This window comes from Sceloporus undulatus, chromosome 1, assembly GCF_019175285.1.
Source record: "Sceloporus undulatus isolate JIND9_A2432 ecotype Alabama chromosome 1, SceUnd_v1.1, whole genome shotgun sequence".
NCBI lineage: Eukaryota > Metazoa > Chordata > Lepidosauria > Squamata > Phrynosomatidae > Sceloporus > Sceloporus undulatus.
In genome coordinates, this window is record NC_056522.1 from 258,681,655 (window position 1) to 258,693,714 (window position 12,060).

The window sequence follows — 12,060 nt, forward strand, 5'->3', positions numbered from 1 at the left end:
CCACAACAAACCCTCTACTCATTCTCTAGTATTCAAAGGGACACTGCATTTCTTTCTGGAAGTAATATATAGGCATCACAACTAATAGCTTTATCCGCTCTGAAATCTCCCCTATTACATCTGTCTTGGTTTTTAGCGCAACAGTAATTATAGTCAGATATCATATCCTTGCTCATTCAAGCCATGGAAGTTCATGAATAAAAAAGCTGCACACTTGTTCATGTTTCTTCTTTACCCTCTCATATACACATTACTTCCTGCATTTCCTGTTTGTTTTAACTGTAGCCGTGCTACAAGAACCAGGCAAACTTTGATTAGTGCTAATCAGAAGTGCTTCTGAACTAGACATATGAGAAGCACAGATTATGGGCAGCTAGGGTTCCCAATCCATATCCCCAGATGTCCTCCCATGTTGAAAAAAATCAGCATGGAGCCTTAGAGGTGGTTCAGAGATTTTGGAGAGCTGATTATAAATAATAACATGAAAAGAGTCATGTTGGATCAGACTGAAGGCCTTTTTAGTCTTAAAATTCTGTTCCCTCAGTTGCTAACAGCTACCATTTAAACACTACATTGGGCAGATCCAGTTAGGTCTAAAACATTGGAAGCATTATAACTAGCATTAGGATCTCTCTCTCTCTCTCTCTCTCTCTCTCTCTCTCTCTCTTTTTTTTTTTTTGGCATGGTGATGCCAAGATTTTGAAAAACATTGTTTGAAAATGCCCCTGGAAAAGGTCCATGGAGGAGAGAAGCAGGAAGTAAGGACAAACTGTACTGTCCAGTTATGATTTACAGGAGATATGAATGTAATGCTGGTGTTGAGCCTGTGCATCAACCATGGGAAAATCATGTCTGTCTATGTGGTCTATGGAAATAAAGACATTATTACTAGTATAGCATCTTACCTGTTCTGAAAATGTCAGCTAGAAACTGTATAGTGTTTTGTATGCACTAGATTCTTCTCTTGCTTCTTTTTTTATATTTTGCATTTTTTGTTTTTGTTCCACATTTTTACACAATGTTTTTCTTTAAAGATGCTGTTGTCTTTGCCCCACTCGGCCCCGCTATGCCCCTGGTGTCACTATTGAGGAAGATAACTGCTGTGGCTGCAATGCTATTGCCATCCGTCGCCACTTTCTTGATGAAAATATGACAGCTGTGGACATTGTATATACTTCGTGTCATGATGCGGTAAGAATTATATGAGCAGTTCCTTGGGCTGAAAAACATGTCTGAGGCATTCTAGAGCTATATGCTAAAGTGAAACTGTAGTAGAAACTTTTAAAATTTTGCCAGAAAATCAAGAGTTACTACTTTTGGTATACAGATGCACATATGGATTATATGTGGATTTAGCTGGGATCTCTTTGCACTAGGAGAGGCTTGGACTAGATGATTTTTGGGAAACCATCCAGATCTGTGAATCAATGATTCTTTGATTCTGGGTATGCTGAAGTGCCATTAAGCTCAGAGTGTTGCTTTCCTAACCTTCATCTGTCAGTTCACTTTTATTCCCATGATGTGAGATGTGACAGAAAAGCCCTTCAATTATAGTAAAACTGTATATTTTTACATGATTCTGCATTTTCTTTAGGTCTATGAAACCCCCTTCTATGTGGCGGTAGATCATGAGAAAAAAAAAGTGGTCATCAGTATCCGAGGAACTTTGTCTCCAAAGGTAATAGTGCGTCCTGTTATATTTGCTAACATTGTGCGCCATTTTATGCTCTGTTTCTAAGGTTCTGTAAATTATTAACAAGCATATTATTTAGATTTATAACAGTGATTCAGACATACCTGATTATACACTGCTCTCTCCTCCTAGGATGCTCTGACTGATCTGACTGGAGATGCTGAGCGCCTCCCAGTGGAAGGTCATCATGGAACCTGGCTTGGGCACAAGGTATCTATAACATTAGCTGTATCTTTCTTGGTTAATCTGTCATTCATTTCTTTCTTTTTCTCTTTCCCTTAAAAGGTAAATTTATTTTAAAAGAACCTTTCATAAAAGGCACAATTGTAGCCTGTTGTAGTGATATTTCTTTTCAATAAGTCTTGAACTTGCTATTATTGTAGTTGTTAATGAAATAAAAAAATGAACAAAGGACTAGCATCTAGTCATAACCTTACAAGACTGCTAAGAAAGTAAACACCATTCCTCTCACTATCTAATGCAGAACTGACATGAAATGGAGCTTTAAAAAACAAAGCAAACATTATTCTTGTAATATTCTATGATATTCTGGTACTAGCAAATATGTTAATGGGGCACAATACATTGTGTCCGTAAAGCAATTTGAAAAGGTTTCTAATAAAATTAACAATATTAAGCTAACTACAAGAAAGACTACCACAAATATATTTATAGATGATAAATGACCCCATAAAATTATCTTATATGTAGTGCTAAATGGAAGTGTGGGACAAAAACAGCATATATATTTTTGTATAGCAGACATGAGAAAATTATGAATTATGGCAGAATAAAGATGACTAACATTGTAGGATGTGGTTTACATTAAAAAATGATCAAGTGTATTGGGCTGTTTAAGGACATTCGGAATGCAAGAGACAGGAAATGAATTATATTCCTTTTGCTAATGGATAAAGTTGAAGTATTTCAGCCAGCAAGTGGAAGATAGTAGAGGCATTAAAGAATAAATTCATGATGAAGTTAGAATGGGAGAAGGGAAAGAGCTGGCATTCCACCAGCACCACCCCAGGGGGGAAAAAACATATTATGTAAGAGAGCACTCTGACACGACAAAATGGGAGCCCCCATCCTGACTATTACGACTGCTGTTATCATCATCAGGCACTCAGTGCTCACCTACAGGACAGTTGGTGGGAAATGAGGGAGTGACTGGAGGTGGGTTGATCCTCAACATCTGAATGACTTGAAGCAAGGCAAAAGAGGGAGGGAGGGAGGAGGATATGGGTAAGGCATGAAGGGGAGGAAGAAGAAGTTGTATGCTAGTCTCTGACAAGCAGGTTGGCATTCTGAGATGGAAAGGGGCATGTTTAAATACATTTCTGGACAAAGAATTATTTAATTTTGAGAGAGCCTTTTGTGTCAGGTTCTGATTGGTGAAGCTCTAATAGAAGTCAGAGTACATCCAACAAGTCTGAATATGTTTTAAAAGTATTATGTATAATGTGAGAATATTGTCTTTCTAATTCCTACTGTTATTATTGTAGAGGTGCTGTAATAATAGTTGTTACTCGCTACTTCTAAACTGAGTAAATAAAAATAATGTGTGTATTGGTTGCTGTATTTTAATATGTTATTTCCTGCCTCAGTCCGTAGGGTTAGGTGGTTAAGAAATGATAACAACAACAGCTACTACTATTACTACTACAGTGGAGCCTTATCTTACACAGGGGATCTGTTCCGGACCCCCGCATAAGCCAAAAAATGTGTATGCTTGAACCCCATTCAATATAATGGGGCTCGGGCGCAGCGACACAGGCATGCCACAGGCGCACCATTCATTCCATTGCCATGCGACTTGAGCATAAACTGAAAGCTGTGTATAGTGTACCCATATATGGTGCGGGCGCACTGTATTAAAAACTCTATGGAAATCAGATGTATTAATTCTTCAGAGTAACTTCTATAAGCACTGGCATGTTACAATGAAATTACAGTTCTCTGGATGGTCATTGAAGTGGAGTTAGGAGTCAGCTTGAGCTATTTCTCCAGAAGGTGGAGAGGAGCTCTTCTGGTGGCCACGAGCAGGTGTGTGCTGGTATGCCCACAGGACAATCTATGCCAAATTATTGTAGGGTGGAATTGACCCGCTGGGTCCATTGGTTCACCAAAAAGATCCCCAAGTCAATCAACATGAAACTGACATAGTTCAGTCAGGCTTTCAACAAAGTCCCTGACAATATTCTGACAAACACGCTAGGAAAATGGGGGTTAGACAAGACTGCTAGGTGGATTTGTAATTGGTTGACCAGCTGAACCCAAAGGGTGCTCACCAGTTGCTCATCTTCATCTTTGAGAGTAGTAACTAGCAGGATAACATAGGGTTCTTCCCTGGGCCCAATGCTATTTAATAGCTTTATCAATGACTTGAATGAAGGAATAGAGGGCATAGTTCATACACTCCAGAGGGCAGGATCAAAATTCAAAATGACCTTAATAAATTAGAAAGCCGGATCAAAACTAACAAAATGAATTTCAACCGGGAGAAATGTAAGGTACTGCACTTAGGCAGAAAAAAACCGAAATGCATAGGTATAGAATGGGGGACACTTGGCTTAACAACAGTACATGTCTAGGAGACAACCAGTTAAATATGAGTGAACAGTGTGATGTGGCAGCTAAAGAAGCCAATGCAATTCTATTCTGAATCAATAGAAGTATAGTGTCCAGATCGAGGGAAGTAATAATAATAATTTGTTTTATTTATATACCGCTATTCCAAAGATCATAGCGGTGAACAGCAAGTAAGCTAATTAGCAAGTAAGCTAATTTGCCCCCAACAGTCTGAGTACTCATTTTAGCAACCTCGGAAGGATGCAAGCCTGAGTCAAGCTTGGGCCCTTTTGCTGGTCTTGAACTCGCAACCTTGTGGTTTTGAGTGAATGGCTGCAGTACAGCCATTTAACCACTGTGCCACCAGGGCTCCTGTAATAGTACCACTTTATTCTGCTTTGGGCCCAAAACAGACAGGCCTGAAAGAGTGGTGTACGGCCATGCTGGTGCTGATTCTGCAGGGGCCATGCACGTGCCTGGCCCCAATCCAGGTTGGCGCTGTGGTCCTGAGGTGGGCCACTGGAAGGAGAGAATCCTATCTGTTCCTTCTTGGCCTGATTATTCCTGGATGGCACAACATTGGTGCGGCTTCCGGCCGCGTTTGGGGCATGTGTCTTCTGAACGCTATGCCCCAAATGCAGCCAGAATCCATTTCATATGAGCCATGTGTTTCAGGCCTTGATCAGGCATCACCTGGAATACTGTGTCCAGTTTTGGGCACCACAATTCAAAAAGGATGTTGACAAGCTGGAGTGTGTCCAGAGGAGGATGACAAAAATGGTGAAGGGTCTGGAAACCATTCCCTATGAGGAGAGGCTCTATGATTCCACCTGATGATGAGCTAGTTTTAATTAATTTTTATTTTATTTTATTGATGTGTTTTTATGTGTATTTTAGTGAGCTTTAATCCCGCCTTGATCCATTGGGAGAGGTGGCAAAATATAAATAAACGTATGTGTGTGTGTGTGTGTGTAATTCTTCCTACTTTAGTTTTAAGATTTTTTTAAAAAAGTTTAAGTTTCATTTTAAAAAGACAAAAGACCAAAACATACAACATATTGACACAATGAGACAAACCACTAAACAGTAGACATTACATACACTCCATATCAGACTAAACAACAAATCTAAAAATTGCGACTTCCAAAAATTACAAGTGTTGTCTATTTTTACTATATCTTATACTCCTCATATAACCAATTTATAAGTATTACGTATTCTGTAATTACCTCCCTTAATATTCTCTTCCCTGTAGAAAGGAAATTTCTTCTGTTAGGTTCAGTAGTTACTAAAATGCATCTCTAAATACCCCAGAATTAGAAATAAGAAAGAAAAAAACCTTTCTTTCAGGTTTTTATAATTTCTGGTTAACTGAAAAAATGAATGATCAAAAAAGATATATTAAATATTGGCCTCTTTTTGGCTATTCATGGAACTATCCTATATTACCTGATTTTAACTATATTAACCAAATATCTATCCTATTTTTTTTCCAATTTATTCAAACAGTTCCTTGGGAGTCAGCTTGGAGATCAGTAAATTTCAAATCCAGAACTTTTTCTATTGCCTCTAAGACCGGAGTCCAGCTTTCTAAGAATTTCTCTAAAGAATTAAATTTGATTAAATGTGTTAATTTATCATTCGCTGTTAAATCATAAAGTTTCCACATCCAATCCAGAGAGGATGGGATATCTTCCCCTTTCCAGTGTCTTGCATAGACCATTCTGGCTGCCACTAACCTATTAAATAAAACAAAACTCTACCATATTTTTTTCACCAACTCCTGGTCAGTCATACCCAGAAAAATTTTTTTAGGGTTTTTTAAAAAAATCTATCTGAAGGATTTCTCTAATTTTTTTTTAATTTCTTCCCAGTATGGTTTAACCTTTGGGCATGACCACCAGACATGTATAAAAGTTCCTCTCTCTTTCCCGCACTTCCAACAATGATCGTTAGTGTTCTTAAACATATGTGCTATTTTGTCTGGCGTCATGTACCATCTATACTGCATTTTATAATATTGCTCTTTTAGATCCGTGCAGACTGTGTGTGTTTGAGCCTTATTTGCCAACATTTTTCCCACTCTTGTATTGGAATAGGTTCCCACAATCTTTAGCCCATTTTATCATGCAGTCTTTAACCACTTCAGATTCCATATCCAGTTTTAACAATTCCTTGTATATTTTCAATATAATCTTATTTTCTCCCATAAGTATTTTCCCTAATTCAGATCCTGTTTCTTCTGTATCAATACCATATAACTTTGAATCTATCCTGAATCTTTCCATCACGTGTCTATACCAATAATATCTATATCTATATCTATATCCCTTCTAATAATCTATATCTAATAATATCTATATCCCTTCTCCACCCATTCCTCTGGGGTTAATATTTTATATTTTTCACCAAGATATCCTTATATGTGGCCCACCTATCTTGAATAATTTCTTCTCTCTGAAAAAAAGCTTCATTTGTAGAGACCCACAGTGGAATCCTTCTACTGATGTATAAGCTAAAGATACGTACACACACACACACACACGGGGGCTACCACCTTTCTCCCACTCCCAGCCAGTGTGATCTAGCCAAGCTTCAGACGTTGCAGATAATCTCCTTTTTTTCCACTGCACTTAATTGCTCTTACTGTCCTTTATGGAGAATGAAAAGTGTGGAAGATTGTGGTTACTTGTGGTAATGCATATTTTTCAGTATGCTGACAGACAGCTCAGTTCTGTTAAAACTTTTTTTACATGCTTCTTTCTGGCTCCTTTCAGGGAATGGTGCTGTCTGCTGAGTATATTAAAAAGAAATTAGAGCAAGAGATGGTGCTCTCTCAGGCCTTTGGTCGTGATTTGGTGAGTTTTAATTTTTATGCAGTGTGGTCAGGAAAAAGAGGTTCATACTTCCACCCATGTTTTCCTATTATAGCTTGTTACATGATATATCAAAATTACTGGAAACACTGTTAGCTTCTCTACGTTTCTAGCAATCATAGCTGCTCTTGGCCACTAGATGTGTAAACCATTGTTCTGAAAATTAGTTACTGGAAGCAATATTTGGAAAAAAATTAGGACAGTAAAGTTGGGAAATGAAAAGGATGGTGAAATCCTAGGATGCTAATAATAGTCAAAATTCAGCTGAAAATCATGTTCCATATTGATGAGTCACTTGAGCTTTGTAACAAATTAGGAAGTAGTTGCATTTATTTGCTTCCCCTGAACAACATGTGCTCTCTTTTCCTTCAATTATATTAGTTTGTGCTGTCATTATGCCTGTAATTATTTGATAGTGTATTGTGTGTGTTGCTATATTCCAGGTTCTTTAGGACAATTCTGAAAGAAAAAAATAATCCACTGTAGGTATGCTTGAGGAATTTGTTTTCTCAAATTCCGATACAAAATTACCCTGATTAGCACCTCTTAGACTAATATGTGAATTAGAATTTAGCTTCATACTTCTCCAAATGTTGCAGTACAGTTCTTGGCAGTTTAAATATTTCAAAACACACATTTAAATATTTTTATTTTAATATCTGTATTTAAATATGTGCACTGAGAGGTATTTCCCCCTAGATATTAAACTGGGAATTAATGGGGAAATGTGATGATCTGAAAATAAAGAAATTCACCATTGCTACATTTGCTGAGAAATGATATAAGCCTGTGGTGCCCTGATTTTTTTCCCTGTTCTTCTATATTGGTCTTTATTTGAAGTTAGTCATGTTGTCCCTTATATTGTGGTTTTCATGTCTGTAAATGTAGCAACTCAAGATGTTATTTTATGTTTGACTTGTATTTTCTGGAAAATATACAGTTTAGTGTGATCAAGGTTATTTCATGTACTGTGCTTTAGTTCTTACAGCAAGCCCTATAAGGTAGATTGGCACTTTTGTAGACTAAATCACTTAGATCCACTCTTAAGGTTCATTAGAATATAAACTGTGACATTATATTGGACTCTCTGTATTAGCAGGGTTTCAGATCTGAGGCTCCTGCTACTGTGAAAAACATGGATGACAGTGCCCCATATTACCTCAGTGGTGCCAATGTGAATGTGCACACTTCAGCATGTGCTCATTCACATCACTGCCATTGAATATGGGACATGGTGATCTGTGAGCAGTCAGAATCACAGATCAGCAGCCCACCAATACAGTGGGCCCACTGTACTTTGTATTTGGAATTGGGTCTTATAAGGACTGCTAATAGTCCTTGTGGGGAAATCATGCTACATAAAATTCTACATAAAAGCATAAAATTCTTTGTTTCTTCTTCTGAAGGGATGCTGCCTTATCTGAGGAGAGACTGTTTCTAATTACAGTCAGCCTCAGTTTTTGCAGGGGTTATGAGTGTAGAACCCCCATGAAAGAAAGAAAACTGGAGAATATCTCTTTCCTCCTCCCCAAACCGTATTTAACACAGAGGGGAAAAAAGTACCTGTACTGGCAGGGTAGCTGTGCCTGGTCATGCATACATTTTCTCAGTTGCTCACTTAATTGGGCATGAGGGGGGAAGGGGATGAGAGGGGGTTGGGATGAATGAGAAGGGGGACACCTGCCTCATCCCCTTCCCCTTTCTCCCTGTCGGGTGAGTGAAGGAACATCTGTACTGGTTCAGGGAACTGGTGGCAAAAATAGTAATATGAGAATAATCAAATCTGCAAATGCTTAACCTGCAAATGTGGAGGGATGACTGTGTAGTTACGAAAGGTGAGGAGGCAATTTAAAAGATCATTATTCTTGTTGTGTGCCTTCAAATCAATGCTGACTTATGGCAGCCCTAAAGCAAACCTATCACAGGGTTTTCTTGGCAAGATCTTTTCAAAGGGGGTTTGTACTTGCTTTCTCCAAAGGCTGAGAGAGTGTAAGTTGCTTATACAAATAGGAAATTGGAAAACTTCCTTTAAAAACTAGTCCTTGTATTCAGGGGTTTACATCTAATTGCTAGTCCCAACTAAAGTAGACCACTTGCATCAATGGCACTTACATAGGTGTTGACTTAATACATTCCTATTGATTCAAAGTCTACTTTAATTTGGACTAGCAATTTGGTTTAGGCTGTTTTTGTTCCTATTCGTGGGAACATTGTCTGAGCAGAGTTCTGTTCACACAGTTTTCCCATGGGGGGTAGGGACAGTCAAGATTTCCCATTACTCTGCTGTCCCTTCTTCAGAGAACTAATGGCCCTTTGAAATAATATGTAGGGAGGGGGTCCAGCAAAAATAGTTTCTTTTCCTTCTGCTTCCAGGATCTTTAGTTTATAAAAGCTGTCTCAGGAGCCACACTCATGTCTCTACAAAGTGATTAAGTCATTAGATGAGGATCTTTGGAATGCCAGTGTCGTCTGTTAGATGATAGTGTACAGTTTATGGACTATATATGTCTCTCGGTTGAGTGAAAGAGATATTCTTTATCTAAATAAATAAAATAAAATAATAATAATAATTAATAATAATAATAATAATAACTTATTGATATTCCGCCTTTTCCCAAAGGAATGAAGGCAGATTACAATAGAAGTAAACAATAAAACTACATAGACTTAAAAATTAAAACTAAGAAGAAAAACCATCCCCTATCCCAACCCTCCCTCCTTCAATAAAAACATTAGGCAAAAACAATAAAATAAGAATAAAACAGCAAATAAATTTAAAATAACAATAAAATGTGCTAAAATATACTAAAATTGGAGATAGAGTTGAAGCGAGAACTGGTATCATCTTCTAGGGGGGGTATGGGACCAGTGATGTCAGTGAGGGGGGAGGCTGGTCTAGGAGGCTAATCTGGAAAGGCCTTTGAGAAGAATTGTCATAACCTGCTGATATCTAATTGGATTTTGTCTTGCAGGGCAGAGGAACAAAACATTATGGCCTCATTGTGGTGGGCCATTCTCTAGGGGCAGGCACAGCTGCCATTCTGTCCTTTTTGCTCCGTCCACAATACCCAACTCTAAAGTGCTATGCCTACTCTCCCCCAGGTGGCCTTTTAAGGTAGGTGCTTGTATTTAGTAAATAAAGGGAATGAGGTGTTGTGCGTTCTCAGATTTCAGCAAGCTTATCCACACATAGATATCTATGATCCCCATTTCCATTTTTTTTAAAAAAAATGTTCAGTTTACTAAATCACTGAAGGTTCAATATAATCTTATTGAAAGAAAAGTGAAACTATTAAATACCATCTTCTTAAAACGGGGTGGGGGGTGAAAAATAGCTTAGTATATACCATAAATATCCATATCATAAATTCTATATTTTGAAATGTTCCCTCAAGAGTGTAGGGGACATTTTTTCTGGTACATTCCTGTGTGTATGGAGAAAAATAAAATCCATTACAAAGTACCACAGGATTTGGAACACAGAAGTAAATTTTACCTCAGATGTTTCATTCTGTCTGAGTTTGAGCTTATTTTAACATAAGATTTAACCATCTCAAACGGCAAATCAGCACTGATTTCCTGTTTGTAATTTAAAAAAGAAAAGAAAAGTCAGTTAGACTTCATTGGATCATCTCCATTTTTTTCTGTGAGCCCCATATTTCACCCCAAAATTATGGGTTTCAGTTTTCTCTTCTGTTTTCTTTTCTAGGGCTTTCTGATAGCCACATGAGGATTGTTGAATAATTGGTGGTTTGTATCTTTTCCTCAGTCACATGTTTTGTTAGTGGTTTAGTTGACCCTGACAAAACAAATAGATCCTCCCATCTACAATGCTAGACTGAAGAGTTGCTCAACATATGCTGCTCCCTCTGTGTGGTTTTTCCAGAACTGAAATATGACAACAGATTAGATTTCCTTAGAGGAAACTCTGTAGGAAGAAAATGCAAACTGGATTCTTGTGATTCAGTCAAGAGAAGAATGTCAACATTCGCCAGTAGCCCCTAAAGGTTTTTGTGTTACACTGTTTATCGAATATACAGTTGTCCCTCTTTGTTTGCGGAGGATCTGTTCCGGACCCTAATGCGAAAACGGAAACTAGCCTATATTCAAGCCCCTTTGGCTTGAATGGCGGCATGGCTTGCAGGCACCTACAGGTGTGCACCACTGGGGCATGCACCATTTTGTCCCCTCCACTTGCCACCCACAAACAGGTGAGGGATGCAGATTTGAAGTCCATAAAAATGTTACCAATGTTACCAATAACATTGGTTTATGTTACCAATAAAATCTCATTTTTAATGTTAACTATACTATAGACATTATGAAACCACTCAAATTTTAATTCTTAATCTAGAGGCCTGTTAGATTCCAGTAAGAGTTTGATACTGCCAAACAGACAAATAAAAAGTGAGAACTGAAGTGCCCAGGATATTTATCTTCTCTGGAAGTCAACTTCTTCAGTTATGTACCTGGCATGAAGAAGAGCACTCTTTGTCATGAGAAGGAAATTATTGTCTGTGCTGTACAGTAGAAACTTAGTACTGTTGAGTGCCTGGAAGGCTGTCTATGACAGCAGAGTGTGGAAGTGTAGTTATTCAATATATCTTTAATTATGGGAATCCTATCAGCATATTTGAACTGCGAATCACATGGAAATTACTCATGAAAACTAATCCTGAAAATATTTAGGTTTTTAATATTCTCTTCACCATTGTTCTTTTTGTGGATGTAGTACATTTTTAGAATTATCATTACATTTTACAGTTGAAAAGACTTCAAAATCCTGAATTATAAACAGAGGGATTGCATAGCTGTTCCCTGGGACTTAAACATTGTGTATTAGCCATTTTGGCACTGATGTCATCCTCATTATCAGATAATGTTTCCCTTTCAATAATTAATGAGATGTTCTTCATTTTC

The 12,060-nt window shown here is 37.8% G+C and overlaps 1 protein-coding gene across 5 annotated transcripts in view; it reads left to right on the plus strand.

Moving 5' to 3' along the window:
- The window catches only part of DAGLA (diacylglycerol lipase alpha), a 162,649-nt gene that overhangs the window by 131,443 nt on the left and 19,146 nt on the right, over window positions 1–12,060 (plus strand). For all 5 annotated transcript variants that reach the window (XM_042464710.1, XM_042464700.1, XM_042464726.1 and 2 more), the window contains 5 exons: window positions 1,035–1,191; window positions 1,595–1,678; window positions 1,826–1,903; window positions 7,042–7,122; window positions 10,113–10,255. In XM_042464710.1, the coding sequence (XP_042320644.1) occupies window positions 1,035–1,191; window positions 1,595–1,678; window positions 1,826–1,903; window positions 7,042–7,122; window positions 10,113–10,255 (543 nt within the window). The remainder of the gene's footprint in view (window positions 1–1,034; window positions 1,192–1,594; window positions 1,679–1,825; window positions 1,904–7,041; window positions 7,123–10,112; window positions 10,256–12,060) is intronic.